The sequence below is a fragment of the Paramormyrops kingsleyae genome, chromosome 1 (assembly GCF_048594095.1).
Source record: "Paramormyrops kingsleyae isolate MSU_618 chromosome 1, PKINGS_0.4, whole genome shotgun sequence".
Lineage (NCBI taxonomy): Eukaryota > Metazoa > Chordata > Actinopteri > Osteoglossiformes > Mormyridae > Paramormyrops > Paramormyrops kingsleyae.
The window spans coordinates 38,280,523-38,295,416 of NC_132797.1; the positions used below are offsets into that span (position 1 = coordinate 38,280,523).

General features: G+C 38.0%; 2 protein-coding genes across 10 annotated transcripts in view; both read left to right on the plus strand.

The window, feature by feature from the left end:
* Positions 1-820, plus strand: part of rnf17 (ring finger protein 17) — a 29,972-nt gene extending 29,152 nt beyond the window's left edge. For all 7 annotated transcript variants that reach the window (XM_072715385.1, XM_072715387.1, XM_023844594.2 and 4 more), the window contains 2 exons: positions 145-331; positions 423-820. In XM_072715385.1, coding sequence (XP_072571486.1) covers positions 145-331; positions 423-518 — 283 coding nt within the window. In that variant the 3' untranslated portion in view covers positions 519-820. The remainder of the gene's footprint in view (positions 1-144; positions 332-422) is intronic.
* A 4,049-nt stretch (positions 821-4,869) lies between these two features.
* LOC111860695 (kelch-like protein 9) lies at positions 4,870-14,005 on the plus strand. Of its 3 annotated transcripts, XM_072715407.1 has the most exons (8): positions 5,014-5,629; positions 6,610-6,640; positions 6,988-7,225; positions 7,839-7,971; positions 8,869-9,065; positions 10,304-11,102; positions 12,230-12,343; positions 12,820-14,005. In XM_072715407.1, exons 2-8 carry the CDS (start codon positions 6,636-6,638, stop codon positions 13,314-13,316), a joined length of 1,983 nt encoding a protein of 660 aa, XP_072571508.1. In that variant the 5' UTR covers positions 5,014-5,629; positions 6,610-6,635; the 3' UTR covers positions 13,317-14,005. The 3 variants fall into 3 exon arrangements, with proteins under 3 accessions (XP_023700393.2, XP_072571508.1, XP_023700395.2); XM_023844625.2 differs by having other exon boundaries at positions 4,870-5,629; positions 6,610-7,225; XM_023844627.2 differs by lacking the exons at positions 5,014-5,629; positions 6,610-6,640 and having other exon boundaries at positions 7,087-7,225; positions 7,894-7,971.
* Positions 14,006-14,894: the final 889 nt, after the last annotated feature.

The window sequence follows — 14,894 nt, forward strand, 5'->3', positions numbered from 1 at the left end:
AATTATTTGGATAATGTGCATCCCGTCTGATGCCATTTAGCAGCAGCCTGTGAAATGCATGACACAATACCCTTTTTATTATGAAGAGCATTTCTTATTGTACATTAAAGGATATAAACAAGACACTATTTTCTGATCCCCAAGTCTACGTCAGATCCCTTCTGAGCTGCTGCAGTATCCCTGCAAAGCTGTCAAAGTACAAGTGACTGGGTTCAGGCCCCCTCATATCAACCTGGAGAAGGAAAGAGTCTCGTACTGCCCCGAATGGAGCATTAAGGCTGTACTCGAGATGATTGACTTGCTGCATGGCAAAATTACCGCTTGTGTCATGGTGAGTATATTTGACAGTCAATTAGTATCTTCTATTTCACTAAAATATCTAATATACCCTAAACTTGACTAAAGATAAGAACTTTCTCTAGTCAACAGGACCTGAAATTGCTGTAATGCTGTACAATGATGTGGGAGCTCTGGTTCACCTTCCACTAATAGAAAAAGGACTAGCTGAAGAGGACTGAGTCAAGAAGCCCGCAGCATGTCATTATTCATTTGACACAATAGCAGAAGCACTTTCACATCCCGGAAAATGTAACAGATTTATGCCTATTTTTCCTTTTCTCCCAGGACCTGACTTTAACATGCAGTTTATTTTGATTATACAGCTAGAATTGTTTCGCAGTTTGATTTGAGTTCCATGTTTGTGATGCAACAGCCTGTTTTCAAGATTGTGTTTTGTTGCACTTATGTATGAAACTTCTTGCTTCATTCTGTTATATCAAGTATTAAATGGTTCTTAGCAACTACTGGCTGCATTATGCAATTCCAATGTTTGTAGTTTTCTTTTCACATTTATAAAAATGTATCTAGAAAACTATTTACATACCAAATAATGGTAGTTTTACACATCAATTTGAAGGCAATCTGCCATTTCTCTGCCATGGACTGGTCTGTTTCTCAATCTTGCATTCCTTCTGTGTTAGAAAAAAATTATATTTCAACCATGCAGCCAATATAGAACAACTTGCAAGAGGCAAGTTTCTTTGAATAAACTAACCTGTCATTGCACACAAATAGTGAGATTTCACTCAGTGGCTTGGCTATTTGCAGTAGGTTACAGGTTTTATACATTTTCAGTGATATGTTAATCCTGAATTTGCTTAGTATCTCTTGTATACTCATTTTAATTGGTTACCAGAATTGATTACCTATCCATATTATTCCACTTCCAAAGCAATAAATCAAATTTTGTGTATTTGAACGATTCTTGCTTAAGCTCAGGCACACTATAAAGCAGGGGTCACCAACCTTTTTTGAAACTGAGAGCTACCTCACGGGTACTGAGCCATACGAAGGGCTACCAGTTTGAAACGCCCTCCTAAATTTGTCTATATTCATGTATAATAAACATGTTTTAAATGCTTTTTTTTTTAGATATTGTCATTTTCAGATCTATATAAATGCAAATGTGATTAAAGAAGAATAGCAGCAGGATAACATTTAATTTTAGACGCTGCTCACTGATGACTTGTACTATTTTTAAAACATGTCTGCAGGCGACTCATGTGGCCCTTGAGGGCATCCTGGGGGCAACATGTTGGTGAACCCTGCTATACAGTGATCCCCCGCCTATAGCGGAAGTGACGTTGAAAATCCGCGATATAGATTGACCGTATAAATAAACATTTTTTTATGGTTTAAGCCTTAAAATACCCCTCCCACATATTTAAACACATGTAAATTGATTAAAACTCAGTTTGTAAACATATATGATATGTGGATGTCGAGCATAATAATAATATGTAACGTATATGTGTATATATATATTTATATATACACACATCGCAGAGAACTGTGATGCGTTGGGGAAAAATCTGCAATATAGCGGGGGCGCGATAGCTGAACCACGATATAGCGGGGGATCATTGTATTGCCAGAAGTATTGGGACACCTGCCTTTACATTTTACTTTTTACTTTAATGACATCCCATTCTTAATACATCAGATGGATGTGGATCTGGAGTTGACCCACCCTTTGCAGCTACAACAGCTTCAACTCTTCTGGGAAGGCTATATATAGTGTAGGAGTGTGTTTTTGTGAAAGCATTTTTGAGGTCAGGCACTTTAATTTATCCCAAAGGTGTTCTGTCAAGTTAAGGTCAGGGCTCTGTGCAGGCCAGTCAAGTTCCTCCTCACCAGACTCGCTGTCCTTATGGACCTTGCTTTGTGCACTGGTGCGTAGTCATTTTGGAACCATCCCCAAGCTGTTCCCACAAAGTAGGGAGAATGAAATTGTCCAAAATGGCTTTGAACTAAGGGGCCAAGCCCAAACCCTGAAAAGCAACCCCACATCATAATCCCACCTCCACCAAACTACATTTGGCACAATGCAGTCAGGCAAGTACCCTTCTCCCAGCAACCAGACCCAGACTCGTCCATCGGATTGCCAGACAATCGTGATTTGTCACTCCAGAGCACACATCTCCACTGCTCTAGAGTCCAGTGGCGGTGTGGTTTACACCACTGCATCTGACGCTTTGCATTGCACTTGGTGATGTGAGGCTTGGATGCAGCTGCTCGGCCATGAAAACCCATTCCATGAAGTTATCTACACACTGTTCTTGAGCTAATCTGAAGGCCACACAAAGTTTGGAGGTCTGTAGCTGTTGCCTGCAGACAGTTGGCTACTTATGCACATTGTCTTCGCTCTGTGATTTTATGTGGCCTACCACTTTCTTGGTTCCCAATTGCTTCCACTTTGTTATAATATCACTAACAGTTGACCATGGAATTTTTAGTAGCGAGAAAATTTCATGGGTGGACTTATTGCACAGGTGGCATCCTATCACGGTACCACGCTTGAATTCACTGAGCTCCTGAGAGCGACCCATTCTTTCACAAATGTTTGTAGAAGCAGTCTGCTTACCTAGGTGCTTGATTTTATATACTTGTGGCTATGTAAGTGATTAGAACGCCTGAATTCAATTATTTGGAGGGGTATCCCAATACTTTTGGCAATATAGTGTATGTTTATGCACTCAACTTTCGATCACTAGACAAAGGTTTCCCTTTTCATGTCTCCTATGTGGATCCTCTTTTGTACATATTATTCTACAAGACATTCTGTATTCTTCTGACACCGAGACAGTTTGCACAGCTCTGTCCTTTGTATGACCTATACTTTTAGAAATGCCAGCATTTTTCACTACTCTTGCATGGCCCCTTAAAGTATTTTCCTTTGTTAGTTATGTTATGTTACTTACATCTGTATTATCAGTCTACCTTACGTATAACAATTTTCTTCCACACCTTTTACTGTCACTCATGAGTAATATCCCATGGTGTATAAATGTCTTTGCTAAAGGCAGACTCTCCAACGTCACTTTTCCAGGTGAGGACCATGGCCATGCTGATTATCATCTCTGCCACTAAATACTTGACATTGAACCAAGGTCTTATTTGGATTAGGCTTTGCACAGGTTTTTGCAGGGAGTCTGGAAAGTGTTATTCCTTTATAGTTGAACTCTTTAAAAATAGGGATCACCACAAGTACTTCACTCATATTCAACATGCAACTTTGAAGAGGTTTGTCCACCAAACAACATTCATTACCTTCAATATCTGTGTATAAATTTCTACACTTACAAGAGGATATTTTCCCAGTGTTAAGAAGTGTAAGTGATCCTTCCCACAATAGCCATGGTGTTAAGCACTTCCCCATCCTCTATTGTTTAACACAGCCTGAGCCAGGTCCCACCATCTCTTCTTCAATCATTGAGGTCTTTTGTAGTCTTGATCCAATGCTTCTCTGAAATCCTCTGATGAAGCAACTTTCAGCTCTGGTTATTTTAGCTACAGTCCTTCAAGCTTGTTGCTACCTCTCTGCTAGCTAAATAGACCTCCATGAAAGCATTTCCCCAAAGGCTTCCTTTTTCAATTTCACATCACTGGTGTCCTCCAGTAGCTCTTAAGCCACAGCTCATTGTTACTGCTTCCGCAAACCTCACCATATTTCTCTAAGGTGGGGTATGTTGACTTGTGGATCCCACAGTCAGGTTCCTTTTTGAAAATAAAACATAGGCCATGTGGCAGTTAGTTTATTAACCAAATTTTCACAATTGACAATTAGACAATTGTCTATTGTTTATGTATGCAAGGGGTGTCTTGGAGGTAGAACCTGGCATTCATTGTAGCAGGTTTGAATGTGTAACTAGTATATGCTGAGGAGCCCAACTGCTTAGAAATACTTGATGATCATGCTTGATAACCGTGTTGATGAAACCTAACAAACCACGGCAAAAACAAGATTAAATGCACAAGTACAAGTCAAAGGTAAGGTGAACTATTTAGCAGATGATTTTCAATCTTCTGCACTAAGGATCCTTCCCTGCCAGAATGATCATTTTTTACATTCCCAAGGCTGGTGTCCATTGCCAGCGTCTGGGTCCTCTATGATGCTTGCTACCAGAAAGCCACCTGACCCACACCTTTATTCTTCTTTGTGGGCCAATGTGTTGCTATTTTGGGCTTTGCCTTATCAGGTTAGGCAGGTGGTCAGGCCCCCAGGCCTGACTTCAGTGGTGGTCCTGAAGTAATCCTGGTCCAGACAAGCTACTCTGTTGTTTCTGTACCTGACTTTGACATGGGTAAATTTTTATGTTCAATTTGGACTCAACTCTGCCTCTGTAGTCACTAGGTCTTGACAACACCTAATAAAAATAGTTTTTCTTACTGCTTGTCACTGTGGATCACTTAAGCAAGCAAAGCACTTCATATTAATCTCATAGTCCTCCCATGGGTGTGTTGATATATATATATACAATGTTCCTGCTTACTTTATATGTATATACATCATAAAATGTGTATGCAATATATTTTTAAAATTGATTAATGCATTTCTAACATTCCTTCCTTGTATACAATGTATTTGACTTTTTCTCTTGTATGTGATATGTTCCTTTAAATCTGCCAAGGAGCAAAATGGTCTGCATATGTAGCCACACTTGCTTTCCATAAGTTAACCACAAAACCAGCAGTAAGGAACTAAACTTCAGCTTCTTTTGCAGCATTTCTAATGCTCTAATAGTACTAAAAATAAACTCCTGTAGTCTCCTGTCAGTGTTTTGCTAATGTGAAATTTCAGAATGCATATTGCAATTGGCCATTAGGGTTAAAAATGTTTTATCAGCAGCAGTACTTTGGGTGGCAGGGCAAAACAATGATTATTTTTAAATGAAAGTGAATTTTTTTCCGTCAGTTTCAATTAAATGATGTTCTATATTAGCCAAATTGTGCAGCGCTTTGTTCAGCAAAGCAGAGTTGCTTAACTAAGATGGATAATAGTTCATTTTATTTATCTTGGGACCTAAAAGAGATTACTTTTGAAGCCCATATCTTAGACAAAGCAGTTAAGGGGAAGAAGTAACACAGGAAGTAAGACTGTTAGGCAGTGGTAAATGCAGAACAACAGTTCCGTTATGAGAGAGGTTTACATATTTCAGCAGAGTGGAACATTGTATCTTTGTAGGTTGTAGGCAAACAAAGGACTGTATAAAGCTTTGTAGGACATCCATCAATTTAAATTAACTTCATCGAAATTCAGTACAAAACAGTGAAAATTGTTTGCTTTAAGGTAAGATTCTTGTTTATCTTCCTTATATCTCTTTACGTGCTTATGTGCATATAACACAGCTTTTAAAATGAAAGCATGTAAAGACAAACTTAGATTTTAGTTTAGAGAACACTGAACACTGCTTATAGATGAAAACGTAATCATGCTGCAGAGTGAGTGTTATATATTTTTGAAGAGAGGAGCTGCAATATTGTTTATCATTCAGCCTAAGATGAAGACACCATCTATACAGTGGATCCTGCCAATGCATTGTTTCTTCTCCTAGACTTTGTTGCAAGCTGGATTGAATCCAGATGCTTATGTTAGCTCAGGGCCAAATGGGCCGAAGAAAAGAGACAAAGGAAAGCAAAGATAGCTTTAAGCATTTGATGATAAATACGTTATACTAAAATAGAGTTAAGTGAAACAATGAATACTACACGATATCAGGAATCTCGTACAGCTGTTACATGTATTTTCATTTCAAAATTATTTTGCAAAAATCCATTGTTCTTTAGAAAGATATATGAATACAACTTAGTTGGGAACCGGATATTGATGTAATGCGGACGTGGGCAAAACAGCCACACAGGCCAGATGGGGCTATTTTTACTGGCCCGTAAAATATTTTTTAAAATGAAGTTGCATATTCAAGTCCAATGAATAATCACAAATACAACTGCTCCATCCAGTCTGCCATGCAAAAACAAGCTTTTCCAAAACAAAAGAACATGTCCTTTGTTGTAGCTTCTTTTAATATCTAAATTATATTAAAACATGTTCTGTTTTTTCATAATTTTCTATTTTGACTACAAGGAAATGTAAATTGAATGTCATTAAACCTGCAACATGCAAGTATATTGATATTGAATGAATGTGAAACCCTCAAAACCTCCAACCCGAGAGGAAACGCCGCTACGCCTCCTTGCCACCCTGCTGCCATTTGTTGTTGGTGTTATGTTTGTGATACTGAAAATGCTATTTTAACACTTGCACCTCAGGAACACCTGATAAATAGTCCGAAGAGATGGGGTGAGTTCTTTAAAATCCAATGTAGTAATAGCTAAATCTGAACAAAAAATACATTGAAAAACATCTGTAAAAAGCCTGGAATATTTGTCAGTTAGCAAAATGATTATGCAATGTATTTTAATATTATGAACTTTTCCCCAACTGTTTTCCAATTTAAACATTAAAAGCATGAAATACATTTTCTGCATGTATGTAAAACCAAGTTTTCTGATGATTATAAACTGTCCACATAGGATTACTGGGAAATTCAACTTCGGTTCTTTCATTGGCACATCAATAGCCAAGACAAGTTTGTCTCTCTTTGCCTTTGTGTTGCACTGTTGTTGTTTTTTTCGGGGGGGTTCCAGGAGCAGTGGAGAAGAGGGAAACTTGCTACGGAGGTTGTCTCGAATGGGAAGCAGACGGGCGTCCCGGGAAACTCTTCATCCTCAAGGGCAAGCAGCTCCCATTTATAGACCCCCTGTTCCATCTACCAAACCCACTATCTCAGTTGCAAATAACTCCAAAACTGAATACAATGTTCCAGTCCCTAAATGTGACACCAAAGTGTTCAGCAGTGACGAACATGGACACGCCATCTTACAGGTACTGGTTGTCTTTTAATAAACAGATGAAGTTGTACCAAAATCAGAGAATTTGAGACTTTGATTCTTACAGCAGTGTTTCTAAGCCTGGTCATTGAGGTTCTGCCCGGCAGGCAGTTGGGAGGCATTAACATCATAGACCATCTGGGGGTCCCTGGCAACCAGCTTGAGAAACACTGTCTTGCAGTATTTATAAGTATGGAATTACTGTATCATTTTGATAATCAGCACCCATCTACGAATAAAAAAAGAAAAACTGGTTTGCACAAGTTCCTACAATGTATTCATTAAGTTTAATCACCAGATTAAAGCAGATTTTATTCTCATTAGATATTTTGTTCTTTCACCACTGATCTTTCATTCTACCAAAGATATGCACTGGCTAGTAAACTGCATATGTGACGTAGGGCCTGTAATCAATGTACATGCATAGATGAATTATCTTCTTGATAATACAGGATTATAGATGTAGTTCCTTTTTGTACATACGTGTATTGCATTTTAATGAAGCTCATTTTCGTTTCGTATAAGCTATTACAACCATTCAGTGTCTGTGTGATATGCAAGAACTATTCTAAGTTGATGGAAGATGTATTTCTTCACCTAACTGCAAGGGGTTTCAGCAGTTCCGTTTAAATGCGACTCTATGTGATGTGACGTTGGTGCCAGGTGACAGCGATGAAACCTTCCCAGTGCACAGAGTTATTATGTCTTCAGCCAGTGACTACTTTAAAGCTATGTTTACAGGTAATTTGATTGCTTTAAGAATCACAAGCATTTCTTTGAGTTTCCCTTATGCAGTCTGAAAATATCCTATTTAGATAAATGCTGTTTCTAAATTGTTGAATTTCTTAAGCTCTATGTTCCCTGGCTTTGGCTTCTATTGCACAGTAACTTGATAAGCAGTTAATGGGTGATTCAAGACTGTTATCCCTAGTTTTAATTATACTATTTTCAGCTTTTGTTAAACCAAGTCATTTGTATAATAAGATATTACAAAAAGTAAATTATGAACAACACCTAACCAATCTTTCTCTGAAACCAAATAAATATTTCTATCTGGTGCTAGTGTGAAAATTGGATTGTTTGGACCCGTAACACTCTTAAGTTCAGCCATATCCTTGGAATTCCATATCAATGTTTTATATGCAGCTAGTAATCAAGGAGTAATCAAGTAAATCTCTATTAGTTAGTGCTAATCTAATACCTGAAAAACCTGTTTTGATTAAAAAAAAAACAGCCTATTAGGAACTTGATAAATACTGTTACAGAACCCTTTATTACACATCATAGTGCACTTTTGTAAGTGATGTCATGCAAAAATACTTCTGTATTAAAGGGCACGGTAAATAACATTAAAGACACTTAAGTTATTATTAGGTTTTGAGTTAGAGTTAGGGATTGCTTTTCTGGAATAATCTTGATTTCTTTGCATTGAAATCCCCAAAAATGTCAATCCTATTGTTCCCATGGGCTACATATATTACATAGTCGCTATTCCTATATGTCATTAAGCTAGGAATTATTTTTTCCAGTAATTATTATCCCAATATAAACATGTACATAGTTTTATCACTGCCCTTTTAATTGATCAGTTTAATACAAACTGACCTTTTACATCCTTACATTGTGGTTTACATATAGGTGGAATGAAAGAGCGGGAATTACAGGTGATAAAGCTGCATGGTGTGAAAGGACTTGGACTGAAGAATATCATTTCTTTCATCTACACTGGTAGTGTCAGTCTGAGCCTGGCCAGTCTGCAGGACACTTTGGAAGCTGCCAGCTTTTTGCAGGTGCTCTCTGTCCTGGGTTTCTGCAAAGAGCTGCTCAGCAGTGAGGTAATGTACTGATCAGGGGTGTAGTTAGGGTTAAATGGATAGAGGGTCTTTACTATGGGGGGCGATGCCAAACATATATAATATAAAAAGATATTCATGACTTTTTCATGCAAATAAATACACATTTATTTTGGGGAGGCTAAAGCCCCCCTAAAATAGGCCTAACCAGGCCTCTGGTACTGATAATGTTTCTATTTTGTTGTTATACGGCTAGCGTAATTATATTCCCTGCCCTACATATGGTTTTAGCACCGTTCCACCACCACCGCAGACACTTTGGTATGTGAGCCAGTAACTCAAAAATGGTTTGACAGATCTAAAACTTTGCAGAGGCATTGTATGGGTGAGAAGCTAAAACTGATGAAATTTTCAGATAGATTGTGCAAAAGTGTTGTGCCGCATAGTGAAAATAAGGCACGATCCCCTTAAGACAATAACTCAATAACCATTGGGGGGATCTTTTTCCAATTTTGCAAAGATGTTAAAGGATTTGCAAGCATGGAACTGATTAAATTTTGAGACAGATCACTCCAAAATTGAAGCAACACCCCATAGTAATAGCAAAAATATTTTCACCCTTGATCCTGTTTGAATACCTCTTTAGTATAAACCTAGCATTAGTGTATTTGTAGTAGTTCTTACTTTTATGTCAATGAAAAGTTTGGCCACAGTGCAAATGAGAAATAAATAGAATATAAATATTGAAACTTGAAAAATTATTGAATAATTATTGAAAAATATGAATAGTTTAAATAACATTTTCAGACATGCACATTAAAACATAGACAAAGGAACCACTTATTTGGTGGAGAAAGATTCTACAAATTGTCATATAATGTGCAATAAATTAATAAGTATACTCTCACACCTATATATCACAATGCTGGCTCACAGTATTTAGGTAAAAATACACTTAACTCTTACATTTCCAGGGGATCCATCCAGTTTCTCTGGAAATTGTACAAGTTGGTGAGTGTGGGACGAGTATGACTTACATAGCCTGACCAAATGACTGGGCTGTCTGTGGAATACAATGCTGCCATTTCTGACAGCACCCAATCTACTTTTAGATGTTAATGGAAGAAAGAGAACAGTTTATAACAGTTAGGGGCATCCAAATGACTTAATCTCTGAAGGATACGTTGATATGTAAATTAATTTTAAATCAGTCTGCCACGCTGCTACCATAACAGCGATAGCATTTATAAATGTCTTAAATATCATCTTCATCTTCTCAGATTACTATAGACAACTGTGCAGAGGTGGAACGCATTGCCAGTAACCTTCATCTGGAAGAGGTTCAAGTGTGCATCAATGAGTTTGTTCTGCAGAACTTCTCAGATCTGGTAAAAAGCGACATGTACCTGAAGCTTTCCCAGTCAACCATGGAGTATGCTCTAGCTAATGATGCTCTCAAGGGTTTCTCTGAGATGGCACTGTACAAGGTGGTTCGTGCATGGCTGGATTGTGACCCCGTCAGCCACCGACAGCATACCTTTAGCCTAATGAGTAAAGTACGCTTTCCTCTAATGAGCCCAGCAGAACTTCTGCAGATCTCCCAGGAAGATGTTTCTCTCCGTGCTGACACTGATTGCGTCAACCTCCTGTTAGAAGCCAGCAACTACCAGATGATGCCCTTTCTGCAGCCAGCCTTGCAGACGGAGCGTACATGCATCCGTTCTAATTCCACCCACCTGTTGGTCTTGGGAGGGGTGATGAGGCAACAGTTAGTGGTCAGCAAGGAGCTGCGTCTCTATGATGAAGAGGCCCAAGCTTGGAAAGCTCTGCGGCCTATGGATGGCCCACGTTATCAACATGGTGTTGCCCTCATTGGTAACTTTTTATTCATTGTAGGAGGCCAAGATAATTATGACACCAAGGGCAAAACAGCAGTAGATACTGTCTATCGCTATGATCCCCGTTTTGACAGATGGCTGCAATTGGCCTCTCTCAATGAAAAGAGGACCTTCTTTCACCTCAGTGCGCTCAAGGGCAAACTGTATGCTGTGGGGGGCAGGAATGCCAGCGGAGAGATTGGTGAGATGTTTCTAAATTTGTTTCTAAACTAATACATTGAGAAAACATATTAAGTCAATTTTGATTGATTAGCTCAGCTGATAATTTTTGTAGTTAATTGTATAGTAGTATTTTTAACAATATTTGTTAAAGATTGTTATTTTACTTAAAACTTTGATTAGAATATGTGTATATATGATATGATACTGAACTGAGTAAAAATTAATGTAGATAAATTATAATTATACGTAATTTTGTAAACCACTTCTCACTCGCTAATGGTCAAAGTGATAAAATCATAAATACATCATCCTGTTGCATTTTTGCTTAATCCCATCTCCACTCTGTGTATGAGGAGTTTGTGTCGTCTTCTCTTGCTGTGCAAGTACGCCCTGGGTACTCCAGTTTCCTCCTGCAGTCCAAAGACATGCAGTCAGGCTAACTGGCATCACTAAATTGCCCATCCTGTAGAGCAGGAGTGTGTGTTTGAGTGTGTGTTGTATGTGCCCTTTGACCAGAGCTGGTCAATCCCATAGGTGACATAGGTGGTCGCCTTGGCATCTTCTTAGGGGGCACTCCCTGCCAGCCCCTCCACCCCCCGAGGCGAAGTGAAATTGACTTGAAATTTCCCCTGGGGGGTTGATGTGTCATCAGGGAAATTTGCCTAGAACTCCACATGGGCTTCAACTGGCACTGGCTATGTTTGACCAACATCCTATATGCTCCCTGGAATTGGCTCTGGGGTCTTGCTCTCACCAACCAGGGGCAAAAGCAAATTTACAGGGTAGTTCATACCAGCAATTTTATAACATTCTGACCTGGCTTAGCTCTTAAAAGATGGAATGATTGATGGATGGATGTTAGAATCCCATTTAGCAAAGCTATTAAAAATTAAGTTTATATACAATTGGCCTATTAGAATAACCATATATTATATCATACATATATATTGAGTGAAAGGAGAAATAGACACAAATAGAACTTTTATAATGTAGTTTTCTCATTGTTGAACAGATGCTGGTTTATTTACGTGGTAATTTACATAATTTAAAATAAAGAATACAAAGTATATTTATCAACAAAGTCTAAGAAACATACCATTTGTAGTGTTCATGTGTACACAACGTATCATATCTTTGCATGTACAGACACTGTGGAGTGCTACAGCCTCAGTCAAAATGAATGGACACTTGTATTACCAATGACAGAGCCACATTATGGGCATGCTGGGACAGTTCATGGAGATCTTATGTATGTTTCTGGTGAGTTTTTTCCATTTTCTACTGCAGAAAATATTCTAGTCATCGAGGCACTACGATGTGACCCACCTGGGGCTTAAAAATTTCGGGACCAGTGCCCAAACTGAAAAAAAAAACAACTTAAGAAGTAAAGAAGTAAAAAAAGGCCAAATTAAGGAAAATTTGGAAAATTTCTTTTACTGTTGCACAAGACAGCCAGTCTTTTGTCTGTTATAATTATGATTATTTTGTGTTTCTGTAATGTCAAAACATAAGTTGCTGGAGTGTCTTTGTAAGTTAGGGCTTTATGCTGCCTCTGAGAGGCCCCAGGCCACCCTCTGACCCTGAGCAGGAGAAGTGCTTGGAAGATGGATAGATGAATTATAAAGCATAGCAATCTTGAAAAACTTCAGAATCACCCAAACTAGTTTTAATTGAAGGGGTGAATTGTGTTTTAAGGTAATTCAGATCATTTAATGCGTGCAATTTTTTTTTTGAAGGGGGTATAACACGGGATACCTTCCAGAAGGAACTGTGGTGCTATGACCCAGAAGCAGACAGCTGGAGCCGACGAGCAGATATGACCACATTGCGTGGTCTGCACTGCATGTGCACCATCGGAGACCGCCTCTACGTTATGGGTGGAAACCACTTTAGGGGTGTCAGTGATTACGATGATGTGCTAAGCTGTGAGTTCTACAGCCCTGCAACAGACCAATGGACTAGTGTTGCACCCATGCCTCGTGGCCAGAGTGATGTTGGCGTGACTGTTTTTCAGGGTTATGTGTATGTGGTTGGGGGGTATTCATGGAATAACCGCTGCATGGTAGATGTAGTACAGCGCTATGACCCTGAAGGTGATGTGTGGGAGAAAATGTTCCATATTCTAGAGCCCTTGGGTGGAATTCGAGCCTGCTGCATGACTGTGCATCCACCTAAGAACAGTGTGGAAGTTCAGATTCAGGAGTGCCCACTCTTCAGTGGCAAAACCTCATAAAAGATTTGGTACTAAATTGATTTTATTGAACAAAATTGACAACTAATTCTACAAAGCAGGACTGTAAATGTTCTGTTATATCATATAGTATTATCATGCTTAAAATTGTGGTAAACCATTGGTTTATGTTTTTTTTTTTTTCTTTTTCAAAATTTATTGTGTTTAGATCAAACAGTTCTGTACAGCATGTAATGTAGTGACTGAAACCTTTGGATAGCAACGACTAAAATTTAAATATAAGGTAGTTGATTATAAATGTTTTGCTATTCTTGAATGATTGAGAGAGATATTTTAAGAATGAGTTAAGGTGGAACGGAAAGAAAAATGCTTTTGGCATTTTCTGTTTTATTTTAGCTGATCTGCCTAATAATCTAGCAGTATATTGTAAACAAGGTTGCAAAGGATGTACAAGGTAAAATGTTAAAATGGAAGGCACACAATTTTGGCAAAATATAATATTTGTGTTGCATGATGGTATAATCATAGTCTTTTGATATACTTCTAAAGAACAAATTAGTAATTAAGTAAATGACCATGCCACTAGGCATCTGACCTTCCTCCAAAATCTGTACATATCATGGCTACTCTTGGCACAAGTTGTTTTTAAATAATCCTTTATATGAACAATGTTGATTCATTTTGCAAAAACTGTTAAATTGTATGCAATACAATATATAAAAAGAAGGAAATACTGTTATGTCTTACTTTCATGTCATTGTGGGTGTTGTTCACAAGTGCCACACAATACACACAAATACACAAATAATCTCCTTGAACTTCCATTCCTCTTTCACTTTGAGAGGCTTGATAGGTCTGCTGTCTGATACCATGACAGTAATGATGTAAGAGCACAGAGGTACTGACATATTTAATTTGCAACCTTGATCTTGTAACAGTGAGATAAGAGAAAGAGGCTGCTTGATTAGCACCAAGGTCTGTGTATACAGGAAGATTTATTAATTTTAACAGCCTCCATATACTTCATAGACAAATTACACTGAATATTAAACTTACCCAGTCTAATATAATGATTCTTAAACCCAATGATGTTTGCCTTTTACATTTCTATTTTATCTGGAAGATAAGACTTCTTGTAATTAGTAATTTTGCTGCTTCATTATGAAGTCTAGAATTAACAAAATGTAGATTGTTCTGCTTTTCCAGTTTGTTAAATCCCCAGAATACTAATCAGATTGCTTAATACATATATTCCATTCCTAAATCAGCTATTATAGAACTATACTTTGAATTTCAATTTTGTACTACTACTTATAACTACTGGTTGTTTCAAATATTATATATATATATATATATATATATATATATATATATATATATATATATATATATAATGCCTTGTTGATGCTAGAGGTCAGAGGAGAATGGGTCGACTGATTCAAGCTGATAGAAGAGCAACTTTGACTGAAATAACCACTCGTTACAACCGCCGAGGTATGCAGCAAAGCATTTGTGAAGCCACAACACGCACAACCTTGAGGCGGATGGGCTACAACAGCAGAAGACCCCACCGGGTACCACTCATCTCCACTACAAATAGGAAAAAGAGGCTACGATTTG